This window comes from Dreissena polymorpha, chromosome 8 (genome assembly GCF_020536995.1).
Source record: "Dreissena polymorpha isolate Duluth1 chromosome 8, UMN_Dpol_1.0, whole genome shotgun sequence".
NCBI lineage: Eukaryota > Metazoa > Mollusca > Bivalvia > Myida > Dreissenidae > Dreissena > Dreissena polymorpha.
The window spans coordinates 39,145,337-39,166,918 of record NC_068362.1 but is presented as its reverse complement, the minus strand read 5'-3'; the positions used below and the strand labels follow the sequence as shown (position 1 = coordinate 39,166,918).

General features: G+C 37.8%; 1 protein-coding gene across 21 annotated transcripts in view; it reads right to left on the bottom strand.

Annotated features, from left to right (window-relative positions):
- Positions 1-21,582, bottom strand: part of LOC127840885 (uncharacterized) — a 178,864-nt gene that overhangs the window by 94,894 nt on the left and 62,388 nt on the right. For 20 of the 21 annotated variants that reach the window (XR_008030618.1, XR_008030617.1, XM_052369334.1 and 17 more), the window contains 4 exons: positions 15,630-15,662; positions 7,931-8,044; positions 6,910-6,996; positions 1,310-1,399 (listed from right to left, as the gene is read on the bottom strand). Coding sequence is in view for 19 of the 21 variants with exons in the window: in XM_052369334.1 (XP_052225294.1) it covers positions 1,310-1,399; positions 6,910-6,996; positions 7,931-8,044; positions 15,630-15,662 (324 nt within the window). In the remaining 2 variants the exon portion in view is untranslated. The remainder of the gene's footprint in view (positions 1-1,309; positions 1,400-6,909; positions 6,997-7,930; positions 8,045-15,629; positions 15,663-21,582) is intronic. The other variant, XM_052369339.1, reaches the window with a different exon arrangement.

The following is a 21,582-nucleotide window of genomic DNA, read 5'->3' as shown; positions in this document are numbered from 1 at the left end:
TCCCAGTGTGGACTTAATGCATGTGCTTAAAGTGTCGTCCCAGTCTAGACTTAATGCATGTGCTTAAAGTGTCGTCCCAGTCTGGACTTAATGTATGTGCTTAAAGTGTCATCCCAGTCTGGACTTAATGCATGTGCTTAAAGTGTTGTCCCAGTCTGGACTTAATGCATGTGCTTAAAGTGTCGTCCCAGTCTGGACTTAATGCATGTGCTTAAAGTGTTGTCCCAGTCTGGACTTAATGCATGTGCTTAAAGTGTCGTCCCAGTCTAGACTTAATGTATGTGCTTAAAGTGTCGTCCCAGTCTGGACTTAATGTATGTGCTTAAAGTGTCGTCCCAGTCTGGACTTAATGTATGTGCTTAAAGTGTCGTCCCAGTCTGGACTTAATGTATGTGCTTAAAGTGTCGTCCCAGTCTGGACTTAATGTATGTGCTTAAAGTGTCGTCCCAGTCTGGACTTAATGTATGTGCTTAAAGTGTCGTCCCAGTCTGGACTTAATGCATGTGCTTAAAGTGTCGTCCCAGTCTAGACTTAATGTATGTGCTTAAAGTGTCGTCCCAGTCTGGACTTAATGCATGTGCTTAAAGTGTCGTCCCAGTCTAGACTTAATGTATGTGCTTAAAGTGTCGTCCCAGTCTAGACTTAATGCATGTGCTTAAAGTGTCGTCCCAGTCTGGACTTAATGCATGTGCTTAAAGTGTCATCCCAGTCTGGACTTAATGCATGTGCTTAAAGTGTCGTCCCAGTCTGGACTTAATGTATGTGCTTAAAGTGTCGTCCCAGTCTGGACTTAATGTATGTGCTTAAAGTGTCGTCCCAGTGTGGACTTAATGTATGTGCTTAAAGTGTCGTCCCAGTCTGGACTTAATGTATGTGCTTAAAGTGTCGTCCCAGTCTGGACTTAATGCATGTGCTTAAAGTGTCGTCCCAGTCTAGACTTAATGTATGTGCTTAAAGTGTCATCCCAGTCTAGACTTAATGCATGTGCTTAAAGTGTCGTCCCAGTCTAGACTTAATGCATGTGCTTAAAGTGTCGTCCCAGTCTGGACTTAATGCATGTGCTTAAAGTGTCGTCCCAGATTAGCCTCCTGCGCAGTCTACTCGGGCTTGTCTGGGACAACACTTGACGCCTACACTTTATTTTTGTTAAGAAGAGACCTCCTTAAAACGAAAAATTCCATTAAAGCGGAAAATGTCATCCATGATTAGCCTGTGCAGACTACACAGGCTAATCTGGGATGACACTTTACGCTTATGAATTTAAAGCCCTGTTTTCCCAGAACATGACTCAAATGGTAGCCTATATTACCTGTGAAAGGCCCTAGCAATGGAATACTTGGAGAACTCCACCTTTAAACATGTGAACATCTTCCTCTGCAAAGTCACACGGAACAGCTCTCTGAAACCAAAGAATATGGTTCAGTGAAGTAGAAGATCTCATAAGTAACAGTCATAATCAACAAGAATATCAGTGAAACTGATGGATACTCCCCGATGATGCGCTTTGTCAATCTATGTGTTAATAACCACCTAAAAAATCTTTTATTAGCCTTGGTGACCTTGACCCCTAGTGACCTCAAACCTCATCAAAAGGTAGAACCCATGCAAGGTACCTACATGCCAAATATGAAAGAGATTGGTAAAGTATTGAAGGTGCTATGAGAAACTGTTACAAAAGCGTGACGGAAAATATATAAATAGCCTCTGTGAACTTGAGCCCAGTGACCTCAAACCTCATCAAAAGGTAGAGGTCCATGCAAGGTACATACATGGCAAATATGTAAGAGATTGGTAAATTATTGAAGGCCCTATGAGAAACTGTAAGAAAAGCGTGATGGAAAATCTATTATTAGCCTTGATGACCTTGAGCCCAGTGACCTCAAACCTCATCAAAAGGTAGAGGTCCATGGAAAGTACCTACATGCCAAATATGAAAGAGATTGGTCTTGTAACAAAAGCATGAGAGAAAATCTATTATAAGCCTCGGTGACCTTGACCTTGACCCCAGTGACCTCATCAAAAAGTAGAGGTCCATGCAAGGTACCTACATGCCAAATATGAAAGAGATCTTTAATGTATTGAAGGTGCTATGAGAAATTGTAACAAAAGCATGACAGAAAAAACTATTATTAGTCTCAGTGACCTTGACCTTGACCCCAGTGATCTCAAACCTAATCAAAAGGTAGAGGTCCATGCAAGGTACCTACATGCCAAATATAAAAGAGATCGCTAAAGTATTGAAGGTGCTATGAGAAACTGTAACAAAGTGTGACAGAAAAATCTTTTATGAGCCTCGGTGACCATGACCCCAGTGACCTCAAACCTCATCAAAAGGTAGAGGTCCATGCAAGGTACCTACATGCCAAATATGAAAGAGATCGGTAAAGTATTGAAGGTGGTATGAGAAACAAAAAGTGTGACGGAAAAATCTATTATAAGCCTTGGTGACCTTGACCCCAGTGACCTCAAACCTAATCAAAAGGTAGAGGTCCATGCAAGGTACCTACATGCCAAATATGAAAGAGATCAGTAAAGTATTGAAGGTGCTATGAGAAACTGTAACTAAAGTGTGACGGAAGTAAGGAAGGAAGAAAGGACAAACTTACAACTATATGCTCCCCGGAAGCATAACTAGGTAACAGTAATAATCAACTAGGTAACAGTCATAATCAACTAGGTAACAGTCATGATCAACTATGTAACAGTCATAATCAATTAGGTAACAGTCATAGTCAACTAGGTAACAGTCATAATCAACTAGGTAACAGTCATGATCAACTACGTAACAGTCATAATCAACTAAGTAACAGTCATGATCAAACAGGTAACAGTTATAACCAACTAGGTAACATTCATAGTCAACTAGTTAACAGTCATAATCAACTAGGTAACAGTCATGACCAACTAGGTAACAGTCAAAATCAACTAGGTAACACCAACTAGGTAACAGTCATAATCAACAAGGTAACAGTCATAATCAACTAGATAACAGTCATAATCAACTAGGTACCAGTCACAATCAACTAGGTTAAAGTCATGATCAACTAGGTAACATTCATAGTCAACTAGGTAACAGTCATAATCAACTAAGTTACAGTCAGGATCAACTAGGTAACAGTCATAGTCAACTAGGTAACAGTCATAGTCAACTAGGTAACAGTCATAGTCAACTAGGTCACTGTCAAAATCAACTAGGTAACAGTCATAGTCAACTATGTCACTGTCAAAATCAACTAGGTAACAGTCATAGTCAACTAGGTAACAGTCATTATCAACTAGGTACCAGTCATAATCAACAAGGTAAGTCATAATCCACTATGGAACAGTCATGATCAACTAGGTAACAGTCATAGTCAACTAGGTATCAGTTAACATCAACTAGGTAACAGTCTTTATCAATTATGTTACAGTCATAGTCAATTAGGTAACAGTCATTATCAACTATGTTATAGACATGATCAACTAGGTAACAGTCGTAATCAACTAGGTAACAATCATAGTCAACTAGGTAGCAGTTACAGTCAACTAGGTAGCAGTCATAGTCAACTAGTTTACAATCATAGTCAACTAGGTAACAGTCATAATCAACTAGGAAAAGTCATGATCAACTTGGTAACAGTCATAGTTAACTAGGTAACAGTCAAAATAAACTAGGTTAAAGTCATGATCAACTAGGTAACATTCATAGTCAACTAGGTAACAGTCATAATCAACTAAGTTACAGTCAGGATCAACTAGGTTACAGTCATAGTCAACTAGGTAACAGTCATAGTCAACTAGGTAACAGTCATAATCCACTCTGGAACAGTCATGATCAACTAGGTAACAGTCATAGTCAACTATGTATCAGTCAAAGTCAACTAGGTAACAGTCATAGTCAACTAGGTATCAGTCAAAGTCAACTAGGTAACAGTCATAGTCAACTAGGTAACAGTCATAGTCAACTAGGTAACAGTCATAGTCAACTAGGTAACAGTCATAGTCAACTAGGTAACAGTCATAGTCAACTAGGTACCAGTAATAATCAACAGGGTAAAAGTCATAATCCACTATGGAACAGTCATGATCAACTAGGTAACAGTCAGAGTCAACTAGGTATCAGTCAAAGTCAACTAGGTAACAGTCTTTATCAACTATGTTACAGTCATAGTCAACTAGGAAACAGTCATTATCAACTATGTTATAGTCATGATCAACTAGGTAACTAGGTAACAGTCATAATCAACTAGGCAACAGTCTTGAACAACTAGGTAACAGTCATAATCAACTAGGTAACAGTCATAGTCAACTAGGTAACAGTCATAATCAACTAGGTAACAGTCATAATCAACTTAGTTACAGTAATGATCAACAAGGTAACAGTCATAGTCAACTAGGTAGGTAACAGTCATAGTCAACTAAGTAACAGTCATAGTCAAATAGGTAACTGTCATAGTCAACTAGGTAACAGTCATAGTCAACTAGGTAACAATCTTTATCAACTACGTTAAAGTCATAGTCAACTAGGTAACAGTCATTATCAACTATGTACTAGTCATGATCAACTATGTAACAGTCAAAATCAACTAGGTAACAGTGATAGTCAACTAGGTAACAGTCATTATCAACTAGGTAACAGTCATAATCAACTAGGTAACATTCATAGTCAACTAGGTAACAGTCATAATCAACTAGGTAACACCAACTAGGTAACAGTCATAATCAACAAGGTAACAGTCATAATCAAATAGGTAACAGTCATAATCAACTAGGTAACAGTCATGATCAACTATGTAACAGTCATAATCAATTAGGTAACAGTCATAGTCAACTAGGTAACAGTCATTATCAACTAGATAACAGTCATGATCAACTAGGTAGCAGTCATGATCAACTAAGTAACAGTCATAACAAACTAGGTAACATTCATAGTCAACTAGGAAACAGTCATAATCAACTAGGTAACACCAACTAGGAAACAGTCATTATCAACTAGGTACCAGTCATAATCAACAAGGTAAAAGTCATTATCCACTATGGAACAGTCATAATCAACTAGGTAACAGTCATAGTCAACTAGAGATCAGTCATAGTCAACTAGGTAACAGTCTTTATCAACTATGTTACAGTCATAATCAACTAGGTAACAGTCATTATCAACTATGTTATAGTCATGATCAACTAGGTAACAGTCGTAATTAACTTGGTAACAATCATAGTCAACTAGGTAGCAGTTACAGTCAACTAGGTAGCAGTCATAGTCAACTAGTTTACAATCATAGTCAACTAGGTAACAGTAATAATCAACTAGGTAACAGTCATAATCAACTAGGTAAAAGTCATAATCAACTAGGTAACAGTCATAGTTAACTAGGTAACAGTCATAATAAACTAGGTTACAGTCATTATCAACTAGGTAACATTAATAATCAACTAGGTAACAGTCATAATCAACTAGGTAACAGTCATTATCAACTAGGTAATAGTCATGGTCAACTAGGTTAAAGTCATAGCCAACTAGGTAACAGTCATAATCAACAGGTAACAGTCATGATCAACTAGGTAACAGTCATTATCAACTAGGTACCAGTCATAATCAACAAGGTAAACGTCATAATCCACTATGGAACAGTCATGATTAACTAGGTTAAAGTCAAAGTAAACTACCAGGTATCAAAGTGTAATAGCGATTAATTTTGGTTCAAATGTTGAGTCCGCACAGGCTAATATGGGAAAACACTTAACACCTAAACTGGATTTTCTCTGAGAAAAGACTTCCTTTAAACCAAAAAATACCATACAGACCAAAAGTGTCGTCACTGATAAGCCTGTGTGGACTAAACAGGCTTATCTGAGACTACATTTTACACACATAAATTAAGTTGCATTTTCCCAGAATGAGGCTCAAATGAATCCCTTTACTAAGTACTCTGCCTGTACTACTTACTGTACTACTTACTCTGCCTGCACTACTTACTCTGCCTGTACTACTTACTGTACTACTTACTCTGCCTGCACTACTTTCTCTGCCTGTACTACTTACTCTGTCTGCACTACTTACTCTTAATGCACTACTTACTGTACTAATTACTCTGCCTGTACTACTTACTGTACTTATTACTCTGCCTGTACTAATTACTGTACTAATTACTCTGCCTGTACTACTTACTGTACTACTTTCTCTGCCCGCACTACTTACTCTGCCAGCACTACTTACTCTGCCTGCAATACTTACTCTGCCTGCACAACTTAACCTGCCTGCACTACTTTCTCTGCCTGCACTACTTAATCTGCCTGCACTACTTACTCTTCCTGCACTACTTACTGTACTAATTACTCTGCCTGTACTACTTACTGTACTAATTACTCTGCCTGTACTACTTACTGTACTAATTACTCTGCCTGTACTACTTACTGTACTACTTACTCTGCCCGCACTACTTACTCTGCCTGCACTACTCACTCTGCCTGCAGTACTTACTCTACCAGCACTACTTACTCTGCCTGCAATACTTGCTCTGCATGCACTACTTAATCTGCCTGCACTACTTTCTCTGCCTGCACTACTTACTCTGCCTGCACTACTTACTATTCCTGCACTACTTACTCTGCCTGCACTACTTTCTATGCCTGCACTACTTACTCTGCCCTCACTACTTACTCTGCCTGCACTACTTACTCTGCCTGCACTACTTACTCTGCCTGCACTACTTACTAAGCCTGCACTACTTACTCTGCCTGCACTACTTACTCTGCCTGCACTACTTACTCTGCCTTCACTACTTACTCTGCCTGCACTACTTACTCTGCCTGCACTACTTACTCTGCCTGCACTACTTACTCTGCCTTCACTACTTACTCTGCCCTCACTACATACTCTGCCTGCACTACTTACTCTGCCTGCACTACTACTCTGCCTGCACTACTTACTCTGCCTGCAATACTCGAGCCTTTTTCTCCTTGCTGGTAGCTGTGTATGATCGCCACGCCTTAAAGCCTTGCGACAGCACTATCATTCTGTAACAAGGTAACAGTCCATACAGAAACAATACATGGAAAGTTTGTGTTCCACACACATTAATCTGAGTAAGGAGTCCTTTGCATGGATTCCTTGACACAAAACCAAGTAGTTTGAGTCTCGGTTCCAGGAGTCTTGGACTCCCTGAGTCCCATTAGTTTGTATCATCAATTTTTGTCCGTTGCCTACACTCAACAAAATGCCAACTTTTCGTCCAAACAAGAAGGCCTTGATGGTCCATAAGAAATCACCTGAGTTCAGGGACCTCCATTGTTTAAGACTTAACCACTTGATCTAGTTTTTGACCACACTTGACCCAGATCCAAACATGGCCTATGATTGTCAACAAAAAACAGATAAACAATTGTGGTCAAAAGTTGCAACAATTTTGTTTTTAGATTTGACCCGGTGACCTATTTTTTAGAGCATCTGACCCAGTTTCAGGCTTGGCCTAGATATTGTTAATAGTTTCTTAGAAGACCTTTAAAGATTTTTTTGAAAATCTGCAGTAAAATCAACATAGGCTCCAATATTGACTTTTCAACAATCTACTGTAATTAAATTTTTAGTAGAAAGCCGATACCAACATGTATTGGCAAATAATTTGCAGAACCAAAACATGTGTTTATGTGTACCATTAACAAATTTGAAAAAAATTAGAGGGGATTTCTCTACAGTGCACATTCTCTACACTATACTGCACCACAAAGATATTCCATCACTTTTTCAAATTATATATTTACACTTTTTGAACAAAAGCAGAACATTTTCCATTTTGCTTAGTTTATGCATTTTTAACATTTGTGAAAATTCAAGCAATTCATTCTGGCCAACTGGCGGGAAATTTCTCCAACATTTTATTAGCTCTTGGTAAAGTTTGATTAAGGGGAAAACATTGCTGTCATGCATTTTACAGCAGACAGTACACAGTACCTGTGGTGTTTATCTGCCTTGTGTTGCTTGACGCGACCCCTGTAGTTATTGTACCACTCCAGCAACATGCGACCTTTCAACTTTGTGTTGGTCTGCGTCCGCAGCATGCGAATCCTGAAATATGGTGGAATTTATTTAGTACGAACCCCAATTTTGGCATTCATTAAAACAGACACTATCATCATCATAAATAATTATTAAATTAAGGTATGAACAAAGGCCAGTTGTACAAATTACCCAGTCTGTAAATAAACTTTCCCGATAGCCTTCGTTTAACTAACCAACATTTTTCTGACCTTTATGTTGTGTTTTTATATTCTTTGTGCACATTTTGTCATCACCTCCGAATAGCAGACATTTTTTGATTACATAACTAAGAAATGTATCTACTTTCTTACATGTAAATTCCGAAAGAAGCTATAGCCTGGTTTGTTGAGAGAAGCTATAGCCTGGTTTGTTGAGAGAAGCTATAGCCTGGTTTGTTGAGAGAAGCGAAAGCCTGGTTTGTTGAGAGAAGCTATAGCCTGGTTTGTTGCGAGAAGCTCTAGTCTGGTTTGTTGAGAGAAGCTATAGCCTGGTTTGTTGAGAGAAGCTATAGCCTGGTTTGTTGAGAGAAGCTATAGCCTGGATTGTTGAGAGAAGCTATAGCCTGGTTTGTTGAGAGAAGCTATAGCCTGGTTTGTTGAGAGAAGCTCTAGTTTGGTTTGTTGAGAGAAGCTATAGCCTGGTTTGTTGAGAGAAGCTATAGCCTGGTTTGTTGAGAGAAGCTATAGCCTGGTTTGTTTACAATTAAATACATTTGTGCCGTGCTCTGTAAAAAGGCGCTTTAACCCTTTGCATGCTGGAAAACTTGTCATCTGCATAAATGTCGTCTGCTAAATTTCTAAAATTAGCATGTTCTTCGATTTTTTTTCCAAGAATACTATCAGAATAGCAAACAGTTTGGATCCTGATGAGACGCCACGTTCTGTGGCATCTCATCTGGATCCAAACTGTTTGCACAGCCCTTAAAAATTCGGTTCCTGCACTGAAAGGGTTTATGCATATGGGAAGAGTGTTGTCCCAGACTAGCCTGTGCAGTCCGCACAGGCTAATGAGGGACGACACTTTCCGCCTAAACTGGATTTTTGCTACAAGACCTTAAAACAGAAAATGTCATAAAAGCGGAGATTGTCGTTCCTGATAAGCCTGTTCGGTCTACACATGCCTATCTGGAACGACACTTAACGCACATGCATGAAACACTTTTTTTCACAGAGCAAGCCTCGTTTTCTTTCAGAATAAATTTACCTTAAAACTACCTGCATCTAGATCTCCTATTTCACATACAATCGTTTAATATAATTGTATATAATGCTACTAGCTTAAAAATGTTGTTTTCTGTTTAAATATTTCTGTTTTAACCCTTTCAGTGCGGGAACCGAATTTTGAAGGCCTTTGCAAACAGTTTGGATCCAGATGAGACCCAACAGAACCTGGCGTCTCATCAGGATCCAAACTATTTGCTATTCTGATAATATTTTTTGAAAAAAATCGAAGAAAATGCTAATTTTAGAAATTCAGCAGACAACATTTTAGCAGACGACAAATTTCCCAGCATGCAAAGGGTTAATCATCCTAATCAAATACTATTGCTACATAGACAGAGTTCTTGTTTTTCAGTGAATTAAGATTTCAGTCAATCTCACCTCAGAGGGGTTAATAATGTGATCTTCAAGATGGCGAGGTCCATACCAAGACAGGTATTTGTCGCCATTTTATATGCTTTATTACTTTTGGTTAATATTTAAATGACGCTCATTTTCAAACCATATCAGTTAAAGTGATAAGCGTGTATTTCGTATTCATATTTTCTTTATATCTTGGCTCTAATCACTGCAAATTTTCTTAATGGAGCTGAAATTAGGTCATTGCGCTACAAAAATATGCAGCAATTAAAGCCGAGATATAAAGCGAATATTAAGGTAGCGCACCTCTAATGATTTCCCGCAATTTCTTCGAAGGTTGAAGAGCCTACTATTAGATGCCGTAGCCTAGTGGTTAAGGCGCTAGACTATAAATCTTTTGGGATATTCCCGCGCAGGTTCGAATCCTGCCGACGACGTATACTTTTTTGCGACGCGTTTTATTTATTTTCTAACGTAATTTGATTTAATATGGCATATAAGCTATATTTATTGTTAAATATGTTGCATTTTTTATGCACATTCTTCAATTATTAAAATTAAAACAACGTTATGGCGAAATGGGGTGATTTACTGTTGAAAATACGAACCATGCATGTTGCATTTTTATTTTTATTTCAAACAGTAAACGGTAAATCTGTCTATTTCTTGGTATTTTTGCTGTATATAGTGTTTCTATAAAAACTAAGTTTAAAATATGACTTAAATGATACTATTTTGAATTTTATGACACTTTGTTTTTAACCGACCCAATTTTTACTTGGCTGTAATCACTTACATTTCATGGCGCTCTTCCATAGATAAAAATTTGTAAAAAATAAATGTCTGTAAAAGAATACTTATTTCATCTTGTTTAAACTTTAAACACCTTTACAGCATCTGAACACACCAACTGCATGCCCATATTTGGAAATTTGAATGAATTATGGAACTTTTATATACCCCAGGGGTGAAAATAAACTGGACAAAAGCCGAGTGTGGGGGTGGTTTTGAAAAATTCGGTATATTTTTTTAAAAAGCATGGAAAGCCTACCTACAAATTTGCATGTAGTTCAGTGAAATGATGCTGATTAAGAAAATAATTACTTAGATTATATTTGGATATGTGCCCATTAGAGGTGCGCTACCTTAATACAAAATAAACCCATATCACTTTTTCTTGCTGATATGGCTGAAAAGGGAGCAGCATTTAAAGAAATTAATACAAGTAATAAAGTGTATAAAACTGTGAAAAAATACCTGCCTTGGCATGGACCATCTTGATTATCAGGTGATTACCCCCTTTGTCAACTGTACAAGTCAACACCATGGAAATGCCATTTAACTCTTTCAGTGCTGGAACTGAATTTTGAAGGCCTTTGCAAACAGTTTGGATCCAGATGAGACGCCACAAAACGTGGCGTCTCATCAGGATCCAAACTGTTTGCTATTCTGATAGTATTGTTTGGAAAAAATCGAAGAAAATGCTAATTTTAGAAATTCAGCAGAAGACATTTTAGCAGACGACAAATTTCCCAGCATGCAAAGGGTTAAGCCCCATTTTTCAAGAGTGCAGCTCATATACTGAAATCCAAAATGCATGCACTAAACTTCCCCAAGCTCCCTTTAGCAACTAGGGGAAGAAAAATGTGTGGTTCCTTTTTTAGTTTTAAGGGCCATTTAGCATTACAGTTGTGCTTTCAATGAAATCAGCCTGTCTCTGGGACACCTGGGCTTAATGCATGTGCATAAAGTATCATCCCAGATTAGCCTGTGCAGTCTGCACAGGCTCATCAGAGAGGCCACTTTTCACCTAGATTGGATTTTCATTTAGAAGAGACTTCCTTTAAACAACAAATTCAATAAAAGCAGAAAGTGTAGTCCCTGACGAGCTTGTGCACATGATTCTTAACCCTTTGCATGCTGGGAAATTTGTCGTCTGCTTAAATGTCTTCTGCTGAATTTCTAAAATTAGCATTTTCTTCGATTTTTGTCAAAGAATACTATCAAAATAGCAAACAGTTTTGATCCTGATGAGACGCCACTTTTTGTGGCGTCTCATCTGGATCCAAACTGTTTGCAAAGGCCTTCAACATTCGGTTCCAGCACTGAAAGGGCTAATCTGGGACTTCACTTTATTCACATGCATCAAGCTCAGTTTTTCCAGAGACTGACTCAACTGTAATTAAATATACACAAGGAGCACGAAGTAACCAACAGACAGAACAAATAAAAACCATCACCAACTGTTTTGGAAAGCAAAAGAAGTACATAGATGTCCGACCAACAACATTAGAAAAACTAAGTGAACAATATCACATGGATTACAACATACTGTAAACAAGAGCACCGCCTTGTGGGTGCAGACCGCTCATCTATTTTCTTTTTAAAGGTGAAGGGACTCTCATTTTCAATCACAAAGGAGGGAGGGGTGGAGTGAAGAGCGGTGCATTGTGTGGGGGTGTGGACATTTATTACATTATCTTCCAAAAATGCGAAAAAAAGGTGGGGGTGGGGATTCTTGGGTGCGATGGTTGGACGGTATTTCAAACATAAAATAATAAAAATAAATATTTGTGTTTTTTAACCGTTTAAAAAAAAAAAAATTGGGGGGGGGGGGGTGAGGTGGGGGGGTAAAGTGTGAGGGTGTGGTGGTAATTTGTGAGATGATCTTGGAAAAAAAAAAAAAAAAAAAAAAAAAAAAAATTAGGGGGGGGGGGGGGGGGGGGATTCGGGTGGGGGGAGGGGGGGGGGATTCTTGGGTGCGATGTTTGGACGGTACTTAAAACATAAAATAATCAAAATAAATAGTTTTGTTTTTTTAACCGTTTAAAAAAAATTGGGGAGGGGTGGGGTGGGGTGGGGGGGGGTATAGTGTGAGGGTGTGGTGGTCATTTGTGAGATGATCTTAAAAAAAAAAAAAAAAAAAAAAATAGGGGGGGGGGGGGGGGGTTTGGGGGGGGGGGGGGGCACGGGCGATGGTTTGGGTGGAGTCTATTGTGGTATGTCAGGTAAGAGTAGTTTTGTCAAAGTATCAATCAAATCTAATCATAAATAAAGAAGTTATGGCAATTTTAGCGAAATTTAATAATTTGACCTTGAGAGTCAAGTTCATTCAAAGGTCAAGGTAAAATTCAACTTGCCAGGTACAGTAACCTCATGATAGCATGAAAGTATTTGAAGTTTGAAAGCAATAGCCTTGATACTTAAGAAGTAAAGTGGATCGAAACACAAAATTTAACCATATATTCAAAGTTACTAAGTCAAAAAAGGGCCATAATTCCGTAAAAATGACATCCAGAGTTATGCAACTTGTCCTTTTACTGTACCCTTATGATAGTTTGCGGGTGTTCCAAGTATGAAAGCAATATCTATGATACTTTAGGGGTAAAGTGGACCAAAACACAAAACTTAACCAAACTTTCAATTTTCTAAGTATAAAGGGCCCATAATTCCGTCCAAATGCCAGTCAGAGTTACATAACTTTGCCTGCACAGTCCCCTTACGATAGTTAGTAAGTGTTGCAAGTATGAAAGCAATAGCTTTGATACTTAAGGAATAAAATGGACCTAAACACAAAACTTAACCAAAATTTTCAATTTTCTAAGTATAAAAAGGGCACATAATTCTGTCAAAATGCACGCCAGAGTTATCTAACTTTGCCTGCCCAGTCCCCTCATGATAGTAAGTAAGTGTACCAAGTTTGAATGCAATAGCATTGATACTTTCTGAAAAAAGTGGACCTAAACGCAAAACTTAACCAAAATTTTCAATTTTCTAAGTATAAAAAGGGCACATAATTCAGTCAAAATGCACGCCAGAGTTATCTAACTTTGCCTGCCCAGTCCCCTCATGATAGTAAGTAAGTGTACCAAGTTTGAATGCAATAGCATTGATACTTTCTGAGAAAAGTGGACCTAAACGCAAAACTTAACCGGACGCCGACGCCGACGCCAAGGTGATGACAATAGCTCATAATTTTTTTTCAAAAAATAGATGAGCTAAAAATACTTTCCTGAATTTATTTATTGTTTTGTTCATTTATACAATATTCATTCTAATGAAATGTTTTTTTCCCATTCCACAAACACTCATTACCACCAAGACAAGAGAACATCACCTCACATTACCACCAAGTCAAGAGAACATCACCACAAGCACATCAACATGATCATGCGTGCAAAACAGTCCAATATTATAACAAATATTCACACAACACTATTACCGGAATTCTGAATAAGACATCAATCTTTGAAAAAGCTGTGTTGTTTCAACAGTGCTTTATATGCACTTTCAGTTGCATTTATTAATGTGTAGTTTAAACCTATTTATTTTCGCTTGTTTGCCTCATAAGCCTCAGGCTTATTTGAAACGCTCTCGAGTCCGTTTCCTGGGACTAGAACGAGTTCTTGGTGTCTATAGGGGAAATCTAAAGAACGCTCCCACAGTGGGTATTGAACCCATCAACTCCTGGTCCCGAGGCAGACACCATATCCACTACGACATGGGGACCTTATAAATGGTGACCTGACTAATAAGTAAAATAGACATCCCCATATTTGATTGCATCATTTAATGTAATTTTTTTCACAAATATGTATGTTATAAAGGATTTAATAAAAAAAATCCCTCAAAATGAAACTATTTCCTAGCATTCATGAAACAGTTTGAAACAAGAGCTATCACCATAGGATGACATATGCCCCCTATAAACGCTTTGATAGAAGTTATGGCATTTTTCGAAACCTAAACGCAGATTTTGAAACCTAAACGCAGACCCTAAGTTCAAGGTCTAGGTCATAGGGGTCAAAACTTGTGTGCGTATGGAAAGGCCTTGTCCATATACACATGCATACAAAATATGAAGGCTTTATCTCAACGGACATAGAAGTTATGAGCATTTTTGGAAACCTTCACGCAGATTTCAAAACCTAAACGCGGACCAAATATAATAAACATGTACAAACAGTATAAAAACACCAATTGTATGGGATAACAAGATGTGTTTGTGAAACACAATGTCCCCCTATATGATGTTTGACCTTGAAGGATGACCTTGACCTTGTGAAGGATGACCTTGACCTTTCACCACTCACAATGTGCAGCTCCATGCGATACACATGCATGCCAAATATCAAGATGCTATCTTCAATATTGCAAAAGTATTCATAAAATAAGCGATTTGGGCCACATATATTGGACCTCTGACCTTAAAGGATGACTTTGACCTTGACCTTTCACCACTCAAAATGTGCAGCTCCATGAGATGCACATGCATGCCAAATATCAAGTTGCTATCTTCAATATTGCAAAAGTATGTATAAAATAAGCGATTTGGGCCACATATATTTGACCTCTGACCTTGAAGGATGACCTTGACCTTTCACCACTCAAAATGTGCAGCTCCATGAGATTCACATGCATGCCAAATATCAAGTTGCTATCTTCAATATTGCAAAAGTATTCATAAAATGAGCGATTTTGGCCACATATATTTGACCTCTGACCTTGAAGGCTGACCTTGACCATGACCTTTCACCACTCAAAATGTGCAGCTTCATGAGATACACATGCATGCCAAATATGAAGTTGCTATCTTCAATATAGCAAAAGTTATTGCAAAATGTTAAAGTTGGCGCAAACAGACCAACAGACCAAGAGACAGGGCAAAAACAATATGTCCCCACTACTATAGTGGGGGACATAAAAACAGCAAAATGACATCCATTCTAAGTTTGATGTTTGATGTTTGATGTCTTATTCCAAATTCAGTATTTCATATAGTAATCAATCAGAATGTATAGACACATTTTTATGCCATATGCCAAAGATGGCCTTATAATAATTTACAAGGAAAATTATTACTATAATTCTTTGATCATGGGTGCTAAAAAACACAGCAACATTACTGTTACGCAAAAAACATACATAACACAATCAATTTACCGTAACACAACCAAACATTACCATTACACAACCAAACATCAATGTAACACAACCAAACCAACCAACAGTTGAAATATGACTCATGTTACCTCTGAATGGGTGTTATTGGAATATCTGGAAGCCTTGCAAAGATTGAAAAGCAACACATTGAAGCAATTTTTGACTGATTGTGCTTTTGCTAACAAAATGAGGCTTAATATATGTAAAGTATTTGTCCAAGTTTTCGTTTTCATGGTATGTTATGTTTAAAGAAAGTATCTTCTAAGTCAAAATGTACTTCAGGTGGAAAATGTCATCCTTGATTTGCCTGTGAGGACTGCACAGGCAAATCTGGGCCGACACTTAACACATACATTAAACCCCCTTTTCCCAGAGCCTGACTCAAATATTTGTTTTTCTTATTCTTATCCCTGTACCCCTTGTAAACACACTTAGATGTACTTGTAGTCCCTTAGAAAATTAATTAAATTTAAAATCTTCAATACTAGAATAAGTTTTAAAGGCTTCATTTCCAACCTTAAGATACTGATGAGCAGCAAACAGCATAAAACCTGAACAGACTGTGAGTTACTCGCAGGCTGTTCTGGTTTAATGCTGGTTGCAAAGGCCATTTTCACTTTGCTTTTGATGGGGAAATGGTTAATATACAGAAAGGAAAATAAATCTTAGATAGTCAACCCCTTTTGACTTCCTAAACTACCTGGGGAAAGAAACTATGAAGATAAACATATGAAATTAGGTAAACAAAAGATTCAAACCTCGCTCTGAAAAATAGGGCTTAATGCATTGTGTAAAGGGTCGTCCAAGATTAGCCTGTGCAGTTTGCAGACTGCACAGGTTAATCTGGGAAGACACTTTTATAAACAAGTATAATAGGCCCCATTTTACTATTGTCATGAAACTCTGTGTACAATATTTAGCAACACAAATTAGAACATTACTAATACAGTAACTACTTACTTACTACAGAGAGAAAGAGATAAACATATTAGTTATGAAAAGAAATAACTAATCTTATAACAATAATGTTATAAAACTCCAATATTTATAGATATGACTTTTTAGAAAGCAACTCAATTCTTTCACAACATTATAAACATGGACTCATGTTATGTGCTACGGATTGAAAATGTTGTTTTTTGGGGCCTATTTTCACCAACCAATTCTTAGACTTAAGAATAAAGCCTCGGCTCAGACTTACGAAAAGAAACTTTAGAGCGACAGCATAACCAGGCTACAAATTAGCATTTGTCATTAAAAAAACAGTATTAACCCTTTACAACTTAGATACCTATTTTTACGCATTGATAGCCATTTAGAAAGTTAAATTTACTTTCTTACTAGCTTCAGGTTTTAAAAGCTTCATTTCCAGTCCTTAGATACTGATGAGCAGCAAACAGCACAAAACCTGAACAGACTGAGCAGCAAACAGCACAAAACCTGAACAGAGTGCGAGTTATGCTGTTTGCACATAGCCATTTTCACTTTGCTTCTGAGTGGGAAAGGGTTAAATAAAAAATGTTTCAATTATATTTGTTTAATAGCATACATAGCCCTCCCCCCCCCCCCCAATACAATACAATAGTCTCAGAATCTGTTGGTGAAAATGTGCCCTGGTCTTTTAGTTTTTAGATCTCAACCACCATAAAAATGCTTATTTAGCTATATGAAGGTATAAGGTCCAATTAAAGCATACCATCATTTTTATAACAAGATTTGATTGGTCAGATACCTCCAGAAGAATCATGGTAGAATACAAGTTGAAGAGGAATATATTGTTTATATATGGAATGCATTTATCAAAGAAATAAATTTGTTCCAAAAACTTCTAATAAGAAAACAAAGCAAAGAAAAAAATAACACCAAACAATTCTGTTTAAACAAAAACAATGTGAGAAAAATAGTTTTTCTTGTTTTTATAAAAACAAAAAATAAATAAATTTATTTCTTTGTGATAAAAAATACCATCATAGTTACTTGGAATTTATTCTGGAAAAAAAGCACAAACAATACACAATAAGATGCATGTTATAGGAATCTCAAATCCACTCTGCAATTTAGTTGGTGTGCAATCCATGAAATAAATGTGTTAAATGACAACAGGGTGTAAATGATCAGAATGAAGTAAATAATGATTATGAGAAATGAGTTGAAATCTAAAAATGATCTTTAAAAAGCCATATATAAAATATGTTGTTCATAACTATATGATATCTGTACAACAAATATTCTGAGCAAATTTAACAAAGATTTGGCATAAAAGGAGTTTTAACAAGGTTTACATACGTCCTTAATAAAAAAAGTTCCCTCGCAAACCATGTTCTCAAAAGACTGACCATAACCATTTTTAAGCTCGGTTTAGATACCATTAGAACAAATGTTTTGAGAAAGTTTCATTTGCCTTCAAGAGTGTTAACAAGCTTTTGTTTTAATTTGACCCAGTGACCTAGTTTTTGACCTCATGTCAAAATGTTTAGAAAAACTTATGACACTAACATAGTATACTGTTTATTCCTGAGCATGGCTGTAAACACTAAAAATCAGAAAATGATTGGTAAATATGAGATGATTCTGAAATGTAAGGATCTGGGTGTGAATGGGATGAACCGACTGGGCATGATTAACTCTTTCTGTGCTGGAACCAAATTTTGAAGGTCTTTGCAAACAGTTTGGATCCAGATGAGATGCCACAGAATGTGGCGTCTCATCAGGATCCAAACTGTTTGCTATTCTGATAGTATTTTTTGAAAAAAAATCGAAGAGAATGCTAATTTTAGAAATTCAGCAGAGGACATTTTAGCAGACGACAAATTTCCCAGCATGCAATGGGTTATGGAATGATTGGACTTTACAGGAACACTGCGAGAATGTGAGTTGGTGGGACCAATGCATTTTGCTTTGCGCACACTTACTCTGGTAAATCTAAACTTTTATGTTCTTTCCATCTAGTAAACAAACAAATCTATTAATGTAGAAAACTTTTGTGTTATAGCATGCTTGCTAATGTCTCTTTCAGAAATGTTACGTTAATAGTATGCAACAAGACACACTGTGTATGGCGTGGTACGAGATTAAAAATGTTTGTTACAATTTAACTAATATCATATGTTACATGTAATATGAATTTATTTATTGTTAATTTTTATATCAAAAACATCAGTAAAGGATCGAAAATGAAACTATCAATAATAAAATAAAACAAGGGCTGTTTGTAAAGCATGCATGCCCCCCATATGGGCTGTCCGTTGTTCTGGCAACCATTGTGTAAATATGACTTTTGTCACTGTGACCTTAACCTTTGACCTAGTGACCTGAAAATCAATAGGGGTCATCTGCAATTCACAATCAATGTACATGTACCTATGAAGTGTCATGATCCAAGGCAAAAGCGTTCTTGAGTTATCATCCGAAAATCATTTTACTATTTCGGGTCACCATGACCTTGACCTTTGACCTTGTGACCTCAAAATCAATAGGGGTCATCTGCGAGTCATGATCAATCTACCTATGAAGTTTCATGATCCTAGGCATGTGCATTCTTGAGTTATCATCCGAAAATCATTTTACTATTTCGGGTCACTGTGACTTTGACCTTTGACCTAGTGACCTGAACATCAATAGGGGTCATCTGCGAGTCATGATCAATATACCTATAAAGTTTCATGATCCTAGGCATATGCGTTCTTAAATTATCATCCCAAAATCATTGTACTATTTCGGGTCACAGTGACCTTGACCTTTGACCTAGTGACCTCAAAATCAATAGGGGTCATCTGCGAGTCATGATCAATCTACCCATGAAGTTTCATGATCCTAGGAGTATGCGTTCTTGAGTTATCATCCAGAAACCATTTTACTATTTCAGGTCATGGTGACCTTGACCTTTGACCTAGTGACCTCAAAATCAATAGGGGTAATCTGAGAGTCATGATCAATCTACCCATGAAGTTTCATGATCCTAGGCGTATGCGTTCTTGAGTTATCGTCTGACAACCACCTGGTGGACGGACGGACCGACCGACCGACATGAGCAAAGCAATAAACCCCCTCTTCTTCGAAGGGCGGCATAATAATCATTACAAAAATACAGATTCAATATCAACCATTATAGATGAAAAAGTAACATATTTAGCAAAATTGAAATAACATTTTAACCTTCATACTAATCTATAGTTGTGAACCAATTGAAGAAAAATATATTTGAACCAACATTAATGCCTAAAATAAATACTTAAGACAATATCAAGCAATTTCTTAACGTCAATATTATGCTAAAATGCATAAATAGTGTCAATAACAAAAAGTTAGAATATCTACTCTAATACAAATGAGATTGGCACTGAAAAAACAAGGCTTAATGCATTCCCATAAAGTATCATACCAGATTAGCTTGTGCAGTCTGCACAGGCTAATCAGGGATGACACTTTAAGCTTTGATGTTACTTTACATTTGAAGGAAGTCTCTTCTTCAGGGAAAGTCCAGTATTGGCTGAAAATGTTGTCCCTGATTAGCCTGTGTTTACTGCACAGGCAAATCATGGACGACACTGTACGCACATGCATAAAGCCCTGTTCTACCAGAGCTGCGCTCAAATACGATACCAAGCGACAAGCATGAGTGGAACCTTCTCTGGTTTAAGTAACAACACTTTCAGCCTTGATTGGATTTTTGCTAAGAAGAGACATCCTTTAAACGAAAAATTCCATAAAAGTGAAAATTTTCGTCCCTAATTAGCCTGTGCTCATATTACAGGCAATTCTGGGACAACACTTTAAGCACACAAATTAAGCCCAGTTTTCCCAGAAAGAGACTCAAATAATCTTCACAACAATTAAAATTGAAGTTAACACTTTACCACTAAGATACATATTTTGATGCGTTTGTATACCCTTAGAAAGTTACATTTAATTAAAGACCTTTCTTACTAGATTCAAGTTTTAAAGGCTTCATTTTTAACCCTTAGATACTGATGAGCAGCAAACAGCATAAATCCTGAACAGACTGAGAGTTACTAGCAGGCTGTTCTGGTTTTATGCTAGTTGCACAAAGCCATTTTCACTTTGCTTCTTATGGGTGAAAGGATTAACACTCAGCATACTTATAATCATCCCATCCCTTCAACCAGAGAATGTTTCTGCCTGCTCTAACTCCCGTCTCTCCCCCATCCCTTCAACCAGAGAATGTTTCTGCCTGCTCTAACTCCTGTCCCATCCCTTCAACCAGAGAATGTTTCTGCCTGCTCTAACTCCCGTCCCATCCCTTCAACCAGAGAATGTTTCTGCCTGCTCTAACTCCCGTCCCATCCCTTCAACCAGAGAATGTTTCTGCCTGCTCTAACTCCCGTCCCATCCCTTCAACCAGAGAATGTTTCTGCCTGCTCTAACTCCCGTCCCATCCCTTCAACCAGAGAATGTTTCTGCCTGCTCTAACTCCCGTCCCATCCCTTCAACCAGAGAATGTTTCTGCCTGCTCTAACTCCCGTCTCTCCCCCATCCCTTCAACCAGAGAATGTTTCTGCCTGCTCTAACTCCCGTCCCATCCCTTCAACCAGAGAATGTTTCTGCCTGCTCTAACTCCCGTCTCTCCCCCATCCCTTCAACCAGAGAATGTTTCTGCCTGCTCTAACTCCCGTCCCATCCCTTCAACCAGAGAATGTTTCTGCCTGCTCTAACTCCCGTCCCATCCCTTCAACCAGAGAATGTTTCTGCCTGCTCTAACTCCCGTCCCATCCCTTCAACCAGAGAATGTTTCTGCCTGCTCTAACTCCCGTCCCATCCCTTCAACCAGAGAATGTTTCTGCCTGCTCTAACTCCCGTCCCATCCCTTCAACCAGAGAATGTTTCTGCCTGCTCTAACTCCCGTCTCTATAATCATCCCATCCCTTCAACCAGAGAATGTTTCTGACTGCTCTAACTCCCGTCTCTCAATAATCATCCCATCCCTTCAACCAGAGAATGTTTTTGCCTGCTCTAACTCCCGTCCCATCCCTTCAACCAGAGAATGTTTCTGCCTGCTCTAACTCCCGTCTCTCCCCCATCCCT